General features: G+C 31.5%; 2 protein-coding genes and 1 non-coding gene across 3 annotated transcripts; 2 read left to right on the forward strand and 1 right to left on the reverse strand.

Moving 5' to 3' along the window:
• Nucleotides 1–583: 583 nt before the first annotated feature.
• LOC149498869 (zinc finger protein ZAT5-like) lies at nt 584–1738 on the forward strand. The gene has a single exon (XM_089715982.1). The coding sequence runs from the start codon at nt 740–742 to the stop codon at nt 1646–1648; it is 909 nt and encodes a 302-aa protein (XP_089572108.1). The 5' UTR covers nt 584–739; the 3' UTR covers nt 1649–1738.
• A 14617-nt stretch (nt 1739–16355) lies between these two features.
• TRNAV-UAC (transfer RNA valine (anticodon UAC)) lies at nt 16356–16428 on the forward strand. The gene has a single exon. It is a non-coding gene; the product is annotated as a tRNA-Val (tRNA).
• Nucleotides 16429–16868: 440 nt separating this feature from the next.
• On the reverse strand, nt 16869–20536 carry RPL9 (ribosomal protein L9). The gene is made up of 7 exons (XM_012209287.4): nt 20289–20536; nt 19960–20087; nt 19267–19312; nt 19069–19166; nt 18944–18991; nt 17794–17980; nt 16869–17055 (listed from the first exon to the last, which is right to left on the reverse strand). The coding sequence occupies exons 1-6, from the start codon at nt 20439–20441 to the stop codon at nt 17860–17862; spliced, it is 594 nt and encodes a 197-aa protein (XP_012064677.1). The 5' UTR covers nt 20442–20536; the 3' UTR covers nt 16869–17055; nt 17794–17859.
• Between the last annotated feature and the right edge of the window lie 814 nt (nt 20537–21350).

The following is a 21350-nucleotide window of genomic DNA, read 5'->3' on the forward strand; positions in this document are numbered from 1 at the left end:
TAATTATTAAAACAAGTTATTTTTCTCCTTTTTTTTATTTATTTAAAACGTGTTTTATCTTTGTTTGGTGTATTTATATATATTTAAAAAAAAAACTACTATAATATTTTGAATTCATAACTCTTATTCTGTAATTTAGGAATTTAGAGCTTATTATCCGCAAAATTAGTTGTTTTAGTAACAATTAGTTGTCATAATAACTCTTAGCTATTTTAATTAATTTTTTCATCTTCGCTCTCTCAATTCAAACTTCTAAGTATTATTATGAATGTTATTCTACCGAAAACTATAAATAATAAAAATAGTCTTAATTACAGGTTATATAATGAAAAGTTGTTGCCTCATGTGATGGTAAAATCGTATTAATTCTTGAATATCTAATTAAAAACATATATTTCTTCTTAATCCTTATAATCTAATATTATAATTATAAAAAGTAAACACTACCAATCCAACTAATTAATATTAGGATTGGATTATATATATATATATATATATATATATATATATATATATATATATATATATATATATTATGACAGGAGCAACTACCCGTGGTTACCATTCACTATATATAACAAACACCCACTATCCCCACCTTTGCTTCTTTCATTACTCTCTTATTAGCCTTTTTGCTTTTTTTAGTTCTCCCTTTTCTCTTATTACCATCTCCTCTTCGTTAGGTCACTTGTACATATCCTATATTTCTCCTACTTCTTCTTCTTCTTCCTTCTTCTCTATGGAAATGGAACATCAAGAAGAGATATTCATTGGCTCTGTTAACAATTATGATCTCACTCAAATCGCCAAAGGCAAGCGAACAAAACGCCAACGCTCGATTTCGCCGCATAAGGCTGCTCCAGCCGTCACTTCCACCTCATCTAGCGGTTGTGGCGGCGGTTATGGCTCAATTTCGTCACCGACGAGTAATTGCAGCGAAGTTTATCAAAGTACAGAAGAAGAAGAAGAAGATATGGCCAACTGTTTGATCTTATTAGCTCAAGGCGAGGGTCCAAAAGTGCAGGCGAGCAATAAATTCGCTAATACGACGACCAATAAGACAGGTTTTTACGTTTACGAGTGTAAAACTTGTAACCGAAGTTTCCCTTCTTTTCAAGCATTAGGCGGTCACAGAGCAAGTCATAAAAAGCCTAAACCCACCGTAGGTGATGAGAAGAAGCCACCCCTCCCGGTGGCGCCACCAGTAATCGATGATAATTTTGATGATCATTGTCAATTAAATAAAACTAGTACTTGTAGTACTAATCTTGATCATCATCATCATCATCATCATCTGATTTCTCTTCAAAAGGGTATTCTTGGAAATAATAACAGTAAATCCAAGATTCACGAGTGTTCAATCTGTGGATCTGAATTCAGTTCTGGTCAAGCACTTGGCGGTCACATGAGAAGACATAGGGCTAATACGGTCAATAACAATAATAATATTATTATCAATCAAGTTAATATCAATGATGTTAATAATATTCAGACCAAGCCTAAAAATATTTTATCTTTGGATCTTAACCTTCCGGCACCGGAGGATGATCACCACCACCGTGAAACCAAGTTCCCATTTGCGTCCGCCACGACAAAACAAGCTCTAGTGTTCTCCGCCGCGCCAGCTTTGGTGGATTGCCATTACTGATTATTAGAAAGAAAATGCAACTATGTGAATTATTTTTAGCATTTATTATATTTCAATTCAATATTATTGGTAAATTTACCAAATTCTTTCTTTTCTTCTGGTTGATTTTATTTTTCATTAATTAATTTTAGTTTTTTTAGAGTTCATATATACATAAATGTTGTTTTGATAATCTAATTGTTGAAGTTGAAAACTCTGAGTAAGCAAGCAAGGTTCATGGTTGCCTTTGATGCACGAAAAGTGAATGATGGGAATTTCTTATTTTATATATATTTATTTATTTATTTATTTTGGTAGCATGTGAGTGGGAAGGGGACGTGTGACACTTAAGAAGATAGCATGGGGTGGAAATGGCATGGCTAGCGTTAGGGTTTGGCATCACCACCACCACAACCAAAAGTCGTGGATTAGGTTCTTCTTCCCCTTGTGTTTGTTCTTCCTTTAATTATATTTTTTATTTTTCAGAAAAGTTATAAAATGTAGGATTAGTGATATATCTATATATGATCTCATTTATATATATGAATTTTAGGTCAACTAATAAAAGAAAATTATAATTAATTAGAACTTTGTTCATATATTATTCAGTAACCTTAAATTTCGAATTCCTGACATTTTAAATAAATTCGTTTAAGGATCACATAATCTGTATTTAATCATAATAAAATGAAATTTCACGTAATCTTTATATAATGTCTACTTACTGCAAAATAAAATAAAAACAACAACTAAAAAATTAGGAAAAAAAGGGAGAAAAAAGAAACCTTTAACTAAACTCACTGTCCTTGTGGCCTGTTCCTCATTAAATGACAAAAGAATAAATGGATAGCAAAGCTGAGTTGGTAACAGTCCATACCATATGAATCCACCTGTATTTTCTTTATATAAGTAATAATAATTGGATTACTTAATTTAGTATTAATTAATTAATTAATTAATTATATTTAATTAGTTGGGTATTCCATTCCTTGATTAAACTTTTAGCTAGTTCTTACTTTGCTTTGCTTGTTACACCTAATTAACCAACTGGACTGTCTCTTACTTTGCAAGTCACTTAACAAAACTTTTTAAGAATATAAAATACAAAAGCCAAGCCATGGGGTCCAATCCAAGGCTTCCGGTGGTATTCCCAAGAAAGATACAGCTAACTATTATGTGCCACAAACATATGGATAAAATATATCCCTTCCACAAGGTCCATAGCATATATCTTGTCACCCACAAGATCCTTCGCCTCTTGTCAATTTGTGCTTACACGTGGTGGACAAATCTCCCATATGCCAAAACTATTCCTAAAGGACACCAATTAACTTACATATATTTTAACTTGATAAAAAAAAAAACGTAGCCACCAATTAACTCTTGGTGGATTCTTGCTTCTTCAAGTAATTACAAGAATCTAAACTCTGGACGTACAAATATAAACTGCTAAAAATTAATAGTTAATAGTTAATAGATAATAAAATAATTAACGTGTGAGTCCCGTTTATATATAGCACAATTTAAGAAGGGGGTGAATTGGATTTTCTAAAAATTTAACTTTTAAAATAAAAAATCGGAATTCTATTGCAGCGGGATTAGAAAGCATTTGTGAGAGTTAGTTACCAAGTTTAAAACTTCCTCACAAAGCTTATTGCAAGATTAGAAAGACTCTGTAAAGAACAGTTATTGCGATTAGAACAGCTTCACAAAGCTTGAGCAATTTTAGAAAGACTATGTGAAGAACGGCTATTGCGATTAAAACAGCTTCACAAAGCTTAAGCAATATTAGAAAACTGATTATAATTCTTATTGTGAATTACACTGAATATAGAAAGACAGATTAGAATTTGGTATAATCACAATACAAAAATTCAGAGTTCTAGTGTTCGACAGAGATAAAGCTTATTCACGATTAGAATCAGAAACTCATTAACAACTTTGCATTTCTAAACAGATTAACAGTTGTGTAAATAGAATATAATCAAGTAGAACTTCAAAAAGTAAAAGAAGATAAACACAGAGATTTATAATGGTTCGACACTAACTCGCCTACATCCACTCCCTAAGACGCATCTTGAGATCCTCCACTATGTTATTTCTTTTCAAGGGTAAGAGACGAACCAACAATACAAGAAAATAGATCAATACCTAGATCTAACATTTATCCCACTAGATTTTCCAAAGGTTCTAGTCAACCTCAACCCTTTCTATTTTTGCAGAGAACAGAAACTCAAATCAAGACATTAGAATCTCACACAAGGAGAAGGTCGCTTGATAGCCTATTACACCATAGCTTTTTACCTAAGCTATTACACAAAAGTTTTTCAAAATAAAAAGCATGTCTACAACAGATTATAGAATCTATATAGACAGAGAGAAATGCAAATATAATCACAGGAAGAACAGGAAACGAATTTAGAAAACAGATTTAAAGATCAGAACCGTTCTTCAGAAAATGTTAATAAATTTTCTTTTCTCTTAAAAATTTTTCTTGAAGCAAAAAGACAAAAAGAAATAGGGGGATTGAAGAGAGAGCTTACAGAGATTTAAACTTTGAACAATGAACTCATACTCTTTGCAAAAACCCATTCTTTTTACAAGAGGAAATGTTTTTATATAAAAATATGATATTCTCTTTAAAAGTTAACGTTGAGATTATTGCTTTAATGAAAAATGAAGTTTCTGACATTTTTAAACTAAAGAGGCAATGCATGGGTTGTAATTAAAAGGGCTGTCAGACCACATTTAATATTCACACATGCAAGGTTTGGAGGTAAAAGGATTAGTTTAGAAAACAGTGTAACTTATACAGCAGAAACAGCCAGCTGTATGAGAAACAGACAGCTGTATTAAATCAGAAACTGCTTTTTAGATCAGAAACCACTTTTTGCAGAATTTCATTTAATAGCCACCAATAATATTTACTCTAAAGATATTTTAGATGGGAAAAGGTAAGAGTAAAGATTTTGGCTATATCCTCTTAATAAATTTATTCAAAAACACTTTAAAACAATTTTGAGAGAGATAAAATAGATTTGTGCTTATAAAATTATTTACTCTCTATCTTATAATAATTTCCTAAGACTTATTATAATACTAACCAATAGAAAATATTTATTAATCTTCATGGTTTTCAAATAAAAATCTTGAGTTGTAGGAACTTCATTTCTTCAATAATTTTCATATTTTAAAAATCTGCATAAAATAATATTAGCACATACAAGAATATTAAATTTATTTGTTTTGTATAATCATCAAAATCTCAAGATAAAATTGACCCTTGAGCCAATATAACGACTACTGCAATAAGAGTTTGTTAGGTAAAAGTAGCTATTTTGATAACGTTACTATAATAAAGGTTTGTTCGAAAAAATTAGCTGTTTTTGGTAGCTGTTAGTTATTTTATTAACATTTAACTATTAGTTGTTTTGGTAGTTTTTCATAAAATGCTAAAAGCTAAATGTTATATGTATTAATTTTTTATAAAATGTTACCTTAATCTCTAAAAATTGGTTGAAACGCTATGTTTTCGAACATTATAAAAAAATAGCGTTTATCGTTTTGACTAAACTACTTAAAAGTTATTGTCGAAAACAACTTAAATACTAAAACAGCTAATATTATTGAACATACCTATAATCTAAAGTATAGTTAGTTTCATTCAATTGATGGGAATAAAAAATGGGTGAGTATAGTCACTAGAAACACTAAACTGAATGGAGTTCGTTGAGTGCACGTTTTGGTGAATGTGGGTAATGGTAAGCGAAGGATGTGGATACATTGCGTGAGATGGCCAAATACACAACACAGTCATCAATTCATCATAAACACTAGCACATGCAGTGGGGAGATCTTCTTCTTGTCATTTAACTTCCTAATATGCTCTTCTTCTACATTATTCTCTACTCAAATTAGCAAATTCTAAATTTACACTAAAATATTGATAATCAAAAGTATGAAATTTTAATTTGCATATTTCATTAATTAAATTGGTATTGAGATTTAAACTCATAATCTCTTTTTAACTGTTCTTTAGAATGGAATTTCAATTTTTCCTACGATTAGATATTTTGTACAGAACTCAAATATGTTTTATTACCGATAATAAGTATATAGGGATTTAAGTTGTCATATGGTGTAATATGTACAGTTCCTATCTTAAAATGGTGTGTCCTCAACTTCCCAGCTGGATGGCTATGGAAACCCAGAGCCTTCCAATTACATAGGAAATTAGTTATTTTTTTCCAATGAATAAAAAAAAAAAAATCTATTAATTGATTGGAATTTGGCCTTTTGCTTTATAAGTCACATATTTTGGCACGTTTTAATTTTATGTGATAGAGACAAAATAATTATTATATGTGCAGTCTGTGAGTCTTCTGAGTTGTTCTATCTATGCTTTGCCAAATGACTAAAATTGTCATAACACAATCCACCCATTCTTCTTTTGTCATCTAATCTCTATACTCGCAAATCACAATTCATAGTTACACATGAATAAGGAAATTAAATCAATCAAGTTTGGTTTTAAACGCAATTATAACCTAGCTCAAAGCCTAATTAGGGTTTTTGTATTATATAGTATAAAAAAATACCTAATTTTCTACTCCTTTCTATCCATTTTTATATGTGATTCTAAGTTTTTACATAATTGTTAAAGAGGCAGTAAAATCACATAAATTACCTCTTGCTTAATTATTCTTTTTCAACAATTCTCTCTCCATTAATTTTTATAATATAAATTTAAGAGAAACAAGGTGGTGATAAAATTTGTTTTGAGTTGTACATTAATAATTAGATCCTATTCGACAGTTTAAGCGTTTAAGGTGCGTTTAAGATTTTGACTAAGGTGAAAAAAACTACCTTTGTCAATTGTATTATTCGGTAATAGATCGAGAGCCCTCATTCCCCTAACATTTAGCGTTTGATAATAATTAATTGAACTTTTTTATATTAATTATTAAAAACTAATTAAATACTCTCTTTATCCAAAAACACAAGTCGTTTTTAGAGTAATTTTTTTATCTATAAATATAAGTCATTATTGAGAAAATTAAGGAGTAATTAATGAATCTTTTTCAATTTTACCCTTATACACATTAAATATATTAATTTTTAATGATGTCATATAGAGATAATATAGTCAAATTAATTAATGAACTCTTTGTTTTAATCTAAGGAATTAATTGTTTTCTTAATCACCATGTAAAAACCTTAAATGATTTATATTAGAGTAGCTTTCTTTTACCTAACACTTTTACTTTAAACTACTCCATCCGTCTCAAAATATTATAAGTCATTTTAGAGTGTAGTTTTATCTCAAAATATAAGTAGTTTAAGGAGTAACAAGTGACCTTTGTTTCAATTTTATTTATATTTACATTAGACATAATATAATGATGTAAGATAGGAGTAATAAGGTGCTTACCCTTTTATCTCAAAATCAAGGATAACATGAGAAGATAGTTAATATATCTAATATAGATAAGGGTAATATTGAAAAAATATCATTTATTACTCCTTAAATACTCAAAATGATTTATACTTTGGACAAAACTATCACTCTAAAACGATTTATATTTTAATACAGAGAGAGTAACTAACAACTAATAGCTAGTAGAACAGTTATTATTGCCAAACATGGTCTTATTGTATTTAGTAGAAATTAAGTTAAAATGGAAAAAAAATTAATATTCCTTAATTTTTCAAAGAAAAAAAAATAATTTTATACTAAAATAACTTTTCAATAGCGGTAGATAAAAGATAAAATCTTGATGACAAATGATTTATGTAACGATAGTGTTGGATTTAATTTTCTATTGTGTGCTTAATATGTAAAATTAAATATGTACAGCAGTCTAATTGTAAAGTCAATTTCAAATGTGGTCTTGATTGTGAATAATTGACTATTGAGGTATCAACTAATTATAGATATTAAGTGTAGAGACCATTATATAATTCCTATTTCGTTAAAGGACCGAAATAGGAATTGTACTAACACTACAGGTATATAAAGGTCGTGGTCCCCAGAGAAGTCGAATACGATTCAGTTTTACGTTCCTTTCATACTGCTTTCGCTAAATCGATTCTTCAATTCTCTGGAAGGCTGCAAACCTAATTCTACACATCAAGATCGACGAACAACGATGTCAGGTACGCAACCTTTTTTTATTCAATCTATTTTATTGAATCTAGTAGTTTGCATAATCTGGGTTATTATGGAATTATTTGAGATTAATTCTTAACAAGTGGTATCAGAGCCTTGTGCATAATTGCTAGATTTTAGATTGATTTTCGTATTTTTTTTTTGTTTTCCCTACTGTTTACGGATTAAGGGTTTTGTTTAATAAAAAAAAAAATTTTTTTTCTTTCTCACTGGGGAATACGAAGAACAGGTAAGAGATTTTGATATTTAGTGTTTTGTGTTTTCTTTTGATTCAATCATGTGTTGGACCCTGATTTTCACGTCGGTAGTATTTTGTTTTTGCTGGCCGGATTTTGTTTAAAAAAAAAACCTTTTTGCTGGCCGAATCTCCAATTTTGTTCTTTGGAGAGAGTCGGCGGAAAGGAGCTGTCTCTCATCGTTTTTTGGTTTTAAGGTTAGGGATGGAAAATTACAGTTAGGTCCCTGGAAAATTTTGTATTAGGCCCCTAATTTTCTGTAACTTCAGATTAGGCCCCTAATTTTCTGTTTTCTTTCGTCTAGACCCATGGACATATATTTAATTAAATTAGACTCCGAACTTTATTTATTCAAATTTATTTAGTCCTATTTTATAACTTAGTCTCTAATTTAGTGACTTAAAGACTAGATTATAATTTTTTTTTGGGCTAAATAATTTTAGATTATTAAATATTTAGACAATCAATTCATTTAATTGCAATTGTTTTGTTTTAATTACAATTAAATGATTTGATTTGTCGACTTGAGATTAAATTTTAGAGTGATTAAGTCCCTATTGTGTTTGATATTTGTTAAAATAAATTGATTTGATCAATAAGTCACCAAAGTGACCTCTATTGCTTGAATTGATTTATTTTAGAATATTAGACAGGTGTATTAGAATTCGTTGCAGATAGTTAATCGGCCCAAAGGAAGGTTGCTATCTGGCTGAGTTTTGAATACATGTTTAGCAATAAGTATGTGATAATTGTTTGATTATTTTCCATGACAATGATATATCGGCCCAAAGGAAGATTTATTATTTGTCAGGACTATGTTATCAATATTTGATTGCTTCGTTAAGATACTAATTACAAGTTAATGTTTTACATCCAAAGATGAGAATATTAATGTTGTGTCTGTATCTTATTTCCATTTTTGATCTCTACTTATGTGAATTGTTTCATTTGTGGATTGTGAGCTTATACTTATCTATTTGTTTATTTTCTCTGATGTCAGCTAACATGTCATTTAATCCTGATTGTGTCCCTAAACTTGAGGGATCAAATTTTGAGTCTTGGAAATCAGACATTTTGATCTTTCTGGGGTGTATGGATTTGGATCTTGCATTCAGGATGGACGAACCTGCTCCTCTTACTGATACGAGCACTGATGTTCAAAGGGTTCAGTATGAGAAGTGGGAGCGTTCTAATCGCTTAGGTCTAATGATCATGCAGAAAGGAGTCCCAGAACATGTTCGAGACTCTGTCTCAGCTGAAAAAGACAATGCTCAAAACTATCTTGCCGAGCTGGAGAGGGCTTATGTCAAGAATGACAAAGCCGAAGTGGGAACACTTTTAGGAAAATTAACCTCCATGAAGTTTGCTGGCAATGGTGGTGTTCGGGAGCATATTCTTAGCATGTCTCAGATTGCAAAGAGACTGAAGGCGCTGCGTATGGCTTTACCAGATGACCTTTTAGTCCATTTGGTTATGAATTCTCTTCCTTCTCAGTATGGACAAATTAGGACTTCCTATAATTGTCAGCCGAATAAATGGACTCTTAACGAGCTCATTTCTCATTGTGTTGATGAGGAGGAAAAGATGAATTCTAACAAAAGAGAGAGTGCTCATTTTGTTTCTTCAGCTGGGAAGGGCAAGAACAAGAAAAGAAAGAGGCCTTCTGCAAAGACTGTTGAAAAGGCTATTGAGAAACCTGCTGCTACTACTGCTGTAGATCCAGTACAAAAGAAGCCTTATGTGCCAAAATGCTTCTTTTGTGGAAAGACGGATCACTTGAGAAAGGACTGTCCTAAATTTGCTATTTGGCTTGCAAAGAGGAGTAAGTACCTTGTTTTAGTCTGTTGTGAAGTTAATTTAACTTCAGCTCCTAAAAACACTTATTGGATGGATTCTGGTGCTACCGCTCATATAAGTGTTTCATTGCAGGGCTGGCTCAACTACAGAAAGCCAACTGACGGTGAAAGATACGTCTATGTAGGAAATGGCGATCCGGTTGAAGTAGAGGCAATTGGACATTTTAGATTATGTTTAAGTACTGGTTATTCTTTGGATCTTATAGATACTTTTGTTATTTCCTCTTTTAGAAGGAATTTGATTTCTGTTTCCTTTTTGGACAAATCTGGTTTTCATTGTTCTTTTGGAGACAGTGTATTTACTTTATCTATGAATTCAAAAGTTTTGGGTACTGGTTGCTTGAATGAATGTGATAATCTATATATGTTAGACATTGATACTAGTTATCATGAATCCCTGCATGTTACTACAACAGGTACCAAAAGAAAGTTGAATATTGATAACTCAGCTGTACTTTGGTATAGACGTTTGGGTCATGTATCCAAATCAAGAATTGAGCATCTTGTTTCTGATGGTATCTTAGATACACTTGATTACACAAGTTTGGATTCTTGTATTGAGTGTATTAAAGGAAAACAGACTAAACAAAAGAGACTAGGTGCCATTCGGTCATCCAATATTTTAGAACTGATTCATACAGATATTTGCGGTCCATTCCATATTGCAGCTAGAAATGGCCAAAGATATTTTATATCATTCATTGATGATTATTCTCGTTATGGTTACTTATATCTCATTCATGAAAAATCTGAGTCTTTGGACGTGTTTAAATCTTATAAAGCCGAAGTTGAAAATCAACTAGGAAAGAAGATTAAATCTATTCGATCTGACCGTGGTGGTGAATATTATGGTAAATATGACGGTTCAGGCGAACAACGTCCAGGACCTTTTGCGCTTTTCCTACAAGAATGTGGAATTGTCCCTCAATATACAATGCCTGGTACTCCCAGCATGAATGGTGTATCTGAGAGACGTAATAGGACTCTTATGGATATGGTAAGAAGTATGATTAGTCATTCTATTTTACCAGAGTCTTTGTGGGGTGAAGCGCTAAAGACAGCAGCTTATCTTCTCAATAGGATTCCATCTAAAGCAGTTGCTAAAACACCTTATGAACTTTGGACTGGACGTAAGCCTAGTCTAAAGCATCTTCATGTTTGGGGATGTCCAGCTGAAGCAAGGCCTTACAAGCCGAATGAAACAAAACTGGACTCCAAAACTATCAGCAGCTACTTTGTTGGATATTCTGAGCGGTCTAGGGGTTACAAGTTTCATAATCCTACTTCCAGAACTTTTTTTGAAACGAGAATTGCAACATTTTTTGAGGATGTTGATTTTGGAGGGAGAAATAAAGAAAGAAACATTGTCTTTGAAGAGGAACCAAGTAAGGATGATTCGGTTCTCATTCCTTTTGTTGTTTCTGATAGCGTACAGACTCCAGTTGCTCCTGTCGCTAGTCAAGATCCAATTCAAGACAATGCTATTCTTCCTCAAGAACAAATTCAACAACCTCAAGAATTAGAGCCTGTTCAAATGCCTTTGAGGAGATCTACTAGGGAGAGAAGAAGTGCTATTCCAGATGATTATATAGTGTTTCTTCAGGAACATGAGGATACTATAGACATGATAGATGATGATCCAGTTAGTTTCTATCATGCCATGCAGAGTTCTGACTCTCATAAGTGGATTGAGGCAATGAACGAAGAGTATAAGTCTATGCAAGACAATCAAGTTTGGGATCTTGTTCAATTACCTGAAGGAAAGAAACCCATTGGTTGCAAATGGATATTTAAAACCAAAAGGGATTCTCAAGGTAATGTGGAAAGATATAAAGCACGTCTTGTAGCAAAAGGCTTTACTTAAAAGGAAGGGATTGACTATAAAGAAACCTTCTCTCTAGTTTCTTCGAAGGATTCTTTTAGGACAATCATGGCCTTAGTTGCAAATCTTGATCTTGAGCTTCATCAAATGGATGTTAAGACTGCGTTTCTCAATGGCGACATTGATGAAACGATATATATGGTGCAACCAGAAAATTTTGTAATTGGAGATCCAAAACATCTGGTATGCAAATTAAAGAAATCCATTTATGGACTCAAGCAAGCTTCTCGTCAATGGTACTTTAAGTTCAACCAAGTAATTGTCTCGTTTGGTTTTGAGGCAAATGCTGTTGAAAATTGTGTGTACCATAAGTTCAGTGGGAGTAGGTTTATCTTTTTGGTCTTATATGTGGATGACATACTTCTTGCTACTAATTGTAAATTCTTGCTGCATGAAACCAAAGTTTTTCTTTCAAAGTATTTTGAGATGAAAGATTTAGGTGAAGCTTCTTTTGTTTTAGGGATTCAGATACATCGAGACCGTTCTCGAGGTATTCTTGGATTATCACAAAAGAGCTATATTGATAAAGTGCTCAACAGATTTAGTATGCAGAATTCTAGACCATTGGATACCCCTATTGCAAAAGGTGATAAATTTAGTAATCAATAATGTCCAAAGAGTGAACTTGAAATTCAGGAAATGCAAAAGGTTCCTTATGCGTCAGTTGTAGGAAGTCTTATGTATGTTCAAGTTTGTACTCGTCCAGACATTTCTTTTATAGTTGGCATGTTAGGTAGATATCTCAGCAATCCAGGAATGGATCATTGGAAAGCAGCCAAAAGAGTCATGAGATATCTTCAGAGGACTAAGGGACATATGCTCACATATAGGAGATCAGATCAGCTTGAGATCATTGGGTATACTGATTCTGATTTCGCTAGATGCCAAGACAGTAGAAAATCCACATCTGGCTACGTTTTTCTATTGGCTGGCGGTGCTATTTCTTGAAAGAGTGTGAAACAAACTCTAGTAGCAACCTCCACCATGGAAGCTGAATTTGTAGCATCTTATGAGGCATCCAATCAAGCTATTTGGCTGAGAAACCTTGTCACTGGGCTGCGTGTAGTAGGTGGAATAGAAAGACCACTGAAGTTGTATTGTGACAGCAGGTCAGCCGTTTTATTCTCCAACAATAACAGGAGCTCTTCTCAATCAAAACACATTGAGATTAAGTTCTTGGCTGTGAAGGAGAGGGTACAGAGTGGACAGATATCCATAGAGCATATTGGAACAAACTCTATGATTGCGGATCCGCTTACGAAGGCAGTGATACCGAAAGTTTTCCATGAGCACACCGCTCATATGGGTATCGTTTTGTTTGAGACTGTCTAGTTTTAGTGGGAGTTTGCTCTTTTTGTATACATTATGTTTTTGAATGCTCTATTTTGTTTTGGATATGTTTTATTATGTTGATGAAATTTTGTTGAGTACTCATTTTGGTTGATGGTTACACTCTGTATTATTGTTGTTTTGCTTGATCTCACTTTTGTTGGTGACCAGTTGGAAACAGACATGATGATCACATTGCATGTAGTTTTCATGCTACACTTCTATAATGAATCTATGTCATTTAGGGGTATTGGTAATGTAGTTGATGATGAACTTAGTCATGAGATCTATGGCGAATGTTTCTTCAGCTCTTTATCAATATAACTAATGGACGAGATTGTTTTTGGATACCTTGTATGACTGCGTTTGTTGAGCTCATTTTGGTGTATGTATTTTATTTAACATATGTTCGCCCAAGTGGGAGATTTTTGGATTTAATTTTCTATTGTGGGCTTAATATGTAAAATTAAATATGTACAGCAGTCTAATTGTAAAGTCAATTTCAAATGTGGTCTTGATTGTGAATAATTGACTATTGAGGTATCAACTAATTATAGATATTAAGTGTAGAGAACATTATATAATTCATATTTCGTTAAAGGACCGAAATAGGAATTGTACTAACGCTACAGGTATATAAAGGTCGTGGTCCCCAGAGGAGTCGAATACGATTCAGTTTTACGTTCCTTTCGTACTGCTTCCGCTAAATCAATTCTTCAATTCTCTGGAAGGCTGCAAACCTAATTCTACACATCAAGATCGACGAACAACGATGTCAGGTACGCAACTTTTTTTTGTTCAATCTATTTTGTTGAATCTAGTAGTTTGCATGATCTGAGTTATTATGGAATTATTTGAGATTAATTCTTAACAGATAGATCTCTAACAACCCATCTTTCTTTTTAATTAATGATTATGTTTTTAGGTTGGTACTTGAAGATTATGGTAGTTACAAAATACAAAGAGTGTGTGTACAATCTGAGACATTGCACGAGCCACAAAATATGGCTACAATTCTATCGTACCATAACATATACTCTTTTTTTTTCTCTTTTAATGCAAAACTCTTTAGATCGAACGTTGATGAAATATTTGATTATTTGATTTACAATTTTATTTCAAGTTTTCATTTGATTAATATTTTTTTATAAAGTTTATTATGCATTTCATTAATTAAGGCTTCATTGAGTAAGTTTTAATGTAATATAATATGTGAAGTAATCGAATGCGTTTCTACTTTTTAGTATAAATATCATAATAAAAATGCACATGATTACGTTATATTATATCATGTTGAACGAAGTTATGCAAATATCTAATTATTGATGCCTTAAGGCATACTTGGTTTAGCTACTCATGCTAGTTAATAGTGATCGCTAATAGTTCGTAGCGAATATCTAATTAATGTTGATGTTTAGTAAAATTTTAATAGCGGTCGTTGAAATATAAAATGACCGTTAAGGATATTATTATTTTCATAAATTATCTTTTTTTTTTAGAAATATAATTCATTAATAATAAAATCAAGTATATATTCAATTAGACCAGATATAGAACTTATTATTATAATTAATAAAAAATTCGTTGATCCTACAATAATATTGGATTTTTTTGCATGAAGATAACCTTGATCGATATAAATCTTTATAGTAGCAACTGGTTCTTTAATTGATTTGGATGAAAAAATAATTTTTCTGGATCTTTTATGCTTGGATTGCTTTTCCAAAAACTTATTGTGTATGATGTACACGGATGAATTCAAGCCGCTATGCGTTAATAGCATCAATAGAGGAATATGTCAGCACCACCAAACTCTATTGATCGAAAATACACATAGGTAAAACAAGATCTAAATCTCCAACCAAATAAAATCAAATATCGTACCATTTAAGAACAAACTTTCACAAAGAAAGAACTAAACCCTCATGGAAGAAAAGACAAAAGAACTCCAAATATAAAGACAAAGCAAAAAAAAAAAAAAAACATATATTAAAAGAAAATAGATATGAGTTTATAAAAAAATGAATAAAAAAAGATCAAGAGCGAGAAGAAAAAAAAAAGTAGGGAGCTACTGCTGATTAAAAATGACAACCCAAACAAAAGCTAGGGGTAGATAAACCAGAGAGAAAAGAGGAAGAGACTCCTTTTTATAAATTATCATATATATAAATATAATTTTTTTTCTAATTTTTAATAGTAATATATTATCTTTAATTAATCATAAATAAAATAATTATATAAAAATATTAGATTTAAAAAAATAATAACCATTATATTTATAAAGTTAAAAGAGCCTAAATATAAAATAAATACAAATTAGCCAACCGACAAAAAACTGTAAAATGCAACCATTAAAATCAATAGCTAGACACATTAATTATAGTTATCAGGTGCCAATCAATTATCAATTAGATGAATAAGTGAATTAAATGTCTTGTTAAAATTAATTTTTATTATTGTTATTGTTGTAGTTAGTGGTGAAGTTTTACCCTGATGCCTAGTTATTAATTTTTTTTTTTTTGATAAATAGTTATTAAAAAATTGATCCAATTGATAGAATTAGGAAAATAAATTAATTAGGATTGTGGAATAAGTGGTTAAGACTAAACCAAAATGTAGTGGCCTAAAATATTGCACAAAAGAAATAAAAAGAAAAGGAAGAAAAAGTTGAAATGAATATATAAATTCATCCTTGAATTTTATTATTTTAGTTTTGTAGTATTTTTATTTTTTATTTTAGTCCATCAAACACTTTAATTTATATAATTACACTTATTAAAATTCAACTTGCAAAATTATTTTATTAAATATTTTCAATTTTCAAAATTAAATCAATTAAATAATTACTAGATGGTTGAAAATGTAAAAATAATTGTTCACAAAAGCTATATTAACTGCATATTAAATCTATATTTTCTATATAAAAACCAAAAAATCCTCAACATTATTATTATTAATAAAGAAATATATTCAATGTTACCAAAACTTGCAGATTCAAATGTAAAATAGACTATTCATAAAATTCAAAATATCATGAGATTAAAATTTGTAAAATTTTAGGATAAATTTATATGTTGGACCAAAGAGCGTCTCATTTTCAAATATGGATATGAACTTTTGCCAAAAGAACTAAAAATTATGCGGTGGTATTTCAATCCATATACACGTGTATGCGTGCACATATGGTGAAAAGGGAAAGAAAGTTGCATTTTAGTAGTTATTGATTTATATAAATTTCTACATAAACTGCCATCAAGTTGCTGTGGTGTAGTGGTTATCACGTTAGTCTTACACACTAAAGGTCCCCAGTTCGATCCTGGGCAGCAACATTTTCATGTTGGGAGAATTTTAATTTTAATATTAGACTTTTCATTAAATTATATAATGTAATCTTATAAATTTAAAATTTTATTTTTGCTATACTAAATTACATTTAACATACTTTTGATATCATAATACTACAAAAAAGTTAATTAATTTCAATTGCTATATATAATGGCATCAAAGGTAATTTTTTCATTTAACTTTCAACTTCAATACTCAACAGACACAACGCAAAGCCAAAAGGCAAAAGCTAGTCCAAATTGTTTCAAATCAAAAATTACAATCACCTTGTGCAAAATGTCTGGAAGGAGAGTGATTATCAAGGGAAAAAAGAACAAGTTTTTATCAAGTAGATCTGCAGATTCAGTTACACTCTCCAATATAAAATAGCAAATTCTACAATTACAGGAATAAATAAATAAACAAACACTGCAAAATCCAAACATTGTTGAAGTAAAAATATATAGCAAAACAGTAGAGAACTGTTCAAGAAAAAGCTATTACATTCTACATTCTATATAGGTTCAGGAGAAACAGGATTTGTACATATCTCAGGCCCAAACCTATTACACTTTCTCATTTTCTCAATAGAAGTCTCTATATGATTACTATGTTTGCCGGTTGCCGGTGCCCTGCAGTAATGAAAAGCTTTAGCGTTAGGAAAACTATGAATTTGATTGATGGATAAAGGCAGGATAAATTTCTAGATATCCTGAACTACTATGATAAAACTAATAACAACAATAATAATAATAATACTAACATTAGCATTAGTGTACAGTTCGAGTTTTGAGATTTCTGGACAAAAAGATTCTGTTATTCTTCCATAGAAGGTTATCGGTCTGTACTCTGTATTTAACTAGTTATGCCTTCTTCATTTCATTGAAGAAGAAAAAAAATTCAAAGTTACTCTAATTGTATTTTGCACTCTTATTGTGTATATATTTATCCCAATTACAGAACTTAAACAGACTAAAAATTTGCATCCAGGCCAAAATCATTTTCCAAGGGTCTATAGCCTATTGGCCTCATAAAGTCCAATAGTCACAGCAATATATGAACATCCAGGCAGCCAAAAGCTAGTGATCCATTATTCTTAAATCTTCTCAAATGATTTCTAAAATTAGACCAATATTAAAGAAAATCAAATGTGTTTTAGGGCGAAAATTGGAACTATGGAATATGCATTGACAATTTTGAGCAGAAAGTTGAATCTGTTGAGTTAAAATTTTGCATTTATGGGAACCAATAATTATATTATTTCATAATTGGTAAATGCTTTTCCCCCCTCTAATCTGGCAACTCCCAGCCCATTGTAAGGAATTCACTACAATTAAAGCTATAAAAATTATTTTGGTTAGCGCACATACCTTTTGATGCAAGATGCTCACACAAATCATTCAGTCAGAGAGTGGATTCTTAAAGGATGCTTCTTCTTAGTTGGCAGAAACATTCAACCTGACCCGAGCAGTCACTTCGGGGTGAAGCTTAAGTTCAGCAATATATTCTCCTGTTTCCCTAATTTCTGGAAGAGAAACAATTCGCTTGTCTACATCCCTAGCATTAATGAAGAGCAAAGAGCACGCAATAAGCACAGGCATGAACTGCATATATGTGTGTGTGTATGAGCATGTTTGCATGAACAAGTTCTTCTGCATTCTTTGGATCAATAAGCAGGACAAACATCGTATAAGTTGTCCAAGTTGTCAAAAAAGAGTTCCTCTGCATGCGTAAAAAACCGTGTCCCGGTCCTTAGTAGCATTGACTTTGTCAATGACACAAGTAAGCAGTCGACAAAGGAGAACAGCCCCCAGTTGTTGATGGAGCTTACTGCCCCGACCTGCTAGACAAGTAAAAGCATGGAAGAAAAAGGCATATACGTCTAGGCATGTGCCTCTCTAAGAAGATTATATTCATATCTTGATGCCCAATTGCTAAAGCTAAACTATAATAGTATAATTCATATAGCAGTGGAGGTTCACAAGTTGTAGACTGCTCAATGCATGGCCTAAATCACAAATCGAGTGTGAAAAAAAAAACTTCCATTTCTTGTCTCTATACAATTAACAGACAAAGGCAGCTAGCAAATAGAAAGGCATTGACTGAGAGTGATAAATTGATATATGTCTATTACCATAACCCCAAATTGACATAATAGGACAAGGTCAAAGGTCTTTTTTTTCTTTTAAGTAGCTAGGTAACAAACATATAATTACAAACAACTAAAATAATTTATCTCAACTTTTTTGGGGCTGTGTGGTTGGGATTTTGGGCCCAAGACAAGTTAGATGAAACATTGAACTTCTAATTTGAGTTTGTATCTACATGAGCCATCTAATAAGTGTCTTAATGGCAACTTGTAGAGATCATATGGAGTTCATGGAATGAAGAGTAGAGAAAGCAAATAACTTCCAGCCAAGAGAAAAAAATCCTGGAGTGCTGTAATAAAAATGATAATGATAATGATAATGATAATGAAAGGTGACTTATGGTAAGTTAAAATATATTGGAAAACAGTACCTCTGAAGCTGTGCCTTGATGATGTCAACAATATCTTGAGCAGTTACACTGCCAAAATATATGCCCATTAGACATGATATGAGAAATTGTAAACCAATAAAGACCTTAAATTTGCACTTACTTACCTTCCAAATATCAGTTTGCCCTTTCCACCTTTGCGCTTCACCTTGAAAGCTCCAACAGTTTCAAACATAAGAGCAAGCTGTTGTGCTTCCTCTTTTACCTGAAGAAGATAAGATTTTCAAACATGATGATAGCAATTAGAAGAAGAGGCATATAAGACACAGAACTAATAGCGAAATGTACATGAACTACTCAATTACCCGTTTTTTCTCAGCCTCAATTCTTTCCTCTTCTATTTTCATTTCCCTGAAAATTGAGAGAACACAAGGTAATTAGTTTCAGATTAGGAAGTAACAACAGTATGTGCATGCAAAAACTAAATCATTTTATGATATGAAATGCTCATCCTAAAGCTCTTCTGCCCAAATGTTTACTCTAAGTTTTCATTCTATTAAGCAATCGCCATGTTTACTACTTTCTCAAAATAGAAAGCTGTCAAGGAATATCTCAATCAGAACAATTTTCTCAAGGCTCTAGTGGGGCTCTCAAAGCATATAAAATATGGAACTAAGGGAAAAATTGTTGTCATGCAACCACAATGAGCGACCGAATAAAGCGCATCTCAAGCTAAATTTCTTGTTCTGGTGGAACTCTCTCAACCTAAGAGAGACTTAGTTGGCGCAAATTGAGTTGTCCACCGTGAAAGGCAAGTAACCATCTTTAAACATGATAACACTTAATTGAACATAGCAAAATGTAATCAAATCAAATTTAAGTTCTTTGTTTGAAGAAGAAATGAGCTAAAACATTTGATTACATTATGCTCAATTACATCAGGTACCAGACATAGCGTTACTTGAAAACAATTCTAATTCTATTCTCAAACAATGTAAAGATGCTTCAACAAAAATTCAAGGCAATTCATAATCAACAGAGAAATAGAAGAAACATACTTGAGTAGAATAGGAGTGACAATCTGGGCCTTGCCCATGGGCAAAAGAAAATTCCTGTAGTATCCAGCCTTCACATCAATTAGCTGCCCCTTTTTCCCCAAATCTGCCACATCCTCTTTCAATATTATCTAACACCACCAAAAATTAAAAATACCCATCAAAAAAGCTTTACCAGCTACACATAAAATGGAGCAAAATAACAGAACCTGGGTCTTTTTTTTTTTTTTTCGCAACTTAAAACAGTGCAATGAGTGATTAAATGAATAACCCATATAAGAGAAAACGAGAATCATAAAAACCCATTTCAGGTTTTCAAATAATATGCTTACTTTTCTGGTCTTTTTTGCTTTCTTTTGAGCAAAAACCACCATAGGCATTCTTTTGTCAGGCAATTTGGAGATTTCATTAATGGGTCCACTAAAACTATGAAGCCAAGAGGAAGAACTCCACGATAGAGTTGCTGCCGTTGACGGTGATGCCATTGCCAGTTTCTCTCTCTCTCTCTCTCTCTCCCGGGAAAACCTTTCCTTCTCTATTTCACTGGTCTTACTCTTATCCGTTGGGCGCTCGGGCTTTGTGTTGTGTTTTTTAGAATTCGTATCTGTCGTCTTGGCGTTCCTTGTAAACTACAATGTCACCCCTTCTAAGTTTTTGAATTGCATTCATACCCTTTCTTTTACATTACTTATAAAATAAAATTGATTTAGATCCAATTAAATAATTAAATAAATTTATTGCTTATATAAATGTTCATTTTTTAAATCCATTATAATTTCAAAATAAATTAATAAAATTTAATATAAAATATTTTAAAAAATTAAATTAAATTCTTAAATCAAAAGAAAAAATAAAATTATAATTGATATGGAGATAATTCTAATTAGACTTGGTTAAGTAAGCTAAAGAAGTAAGTGATGACAAATTACACATAATATTAATACTGTATATATAAAAAATGAAATTCTTAAAAATTATTGATACTAATATGGAAATAACACAATTTATGCAAAATTTACGCATGGAGGATACTATTAGTTCCAACAAAATTTGACGTGTTTCAAGATTAAAAATGTAAAGCTAAGAGGTTTAGCTAATTGTTAATCATAGTTTGATTATGTCAAATTCACAACACACACAAATCCCTAAAGGCAATCAGCCACCAACCCCCTTATTAATTATTATTACATATTTTGTAAGTAATTAGAATATTTTAGGTTGTTTGTTTTGTATTTTTTTTTTTTTTTTTGAAAGAGTAATTTAGTTAATTAGTTAGCTACGAATTCCATGAGTTGGTGAAGTTAATAAATATAATTTAAAGAAGGAGGTTAAGTTGGGCCTAATCATCCCTAAGAGTAATTTAATTTTAGTTTATGTAGTAAGAAACAACAATA

Source organism: Jatropha curcas, chromosome 1 (genome assembly GCF_041381405.1).
Source record: "Jatropha curcas cultivar XTBG-Jc1 chromosome 1, XTBG_Jcur_1.0, whole genome shotgun sequence".
NCBI classification, from domain to species: Eukaryota; Viridiplantae; Streptophyta; class Magnoliopsida; order Malpighiales; family Euphorbiaceae; genus Jatropha; species Jatropha curcas.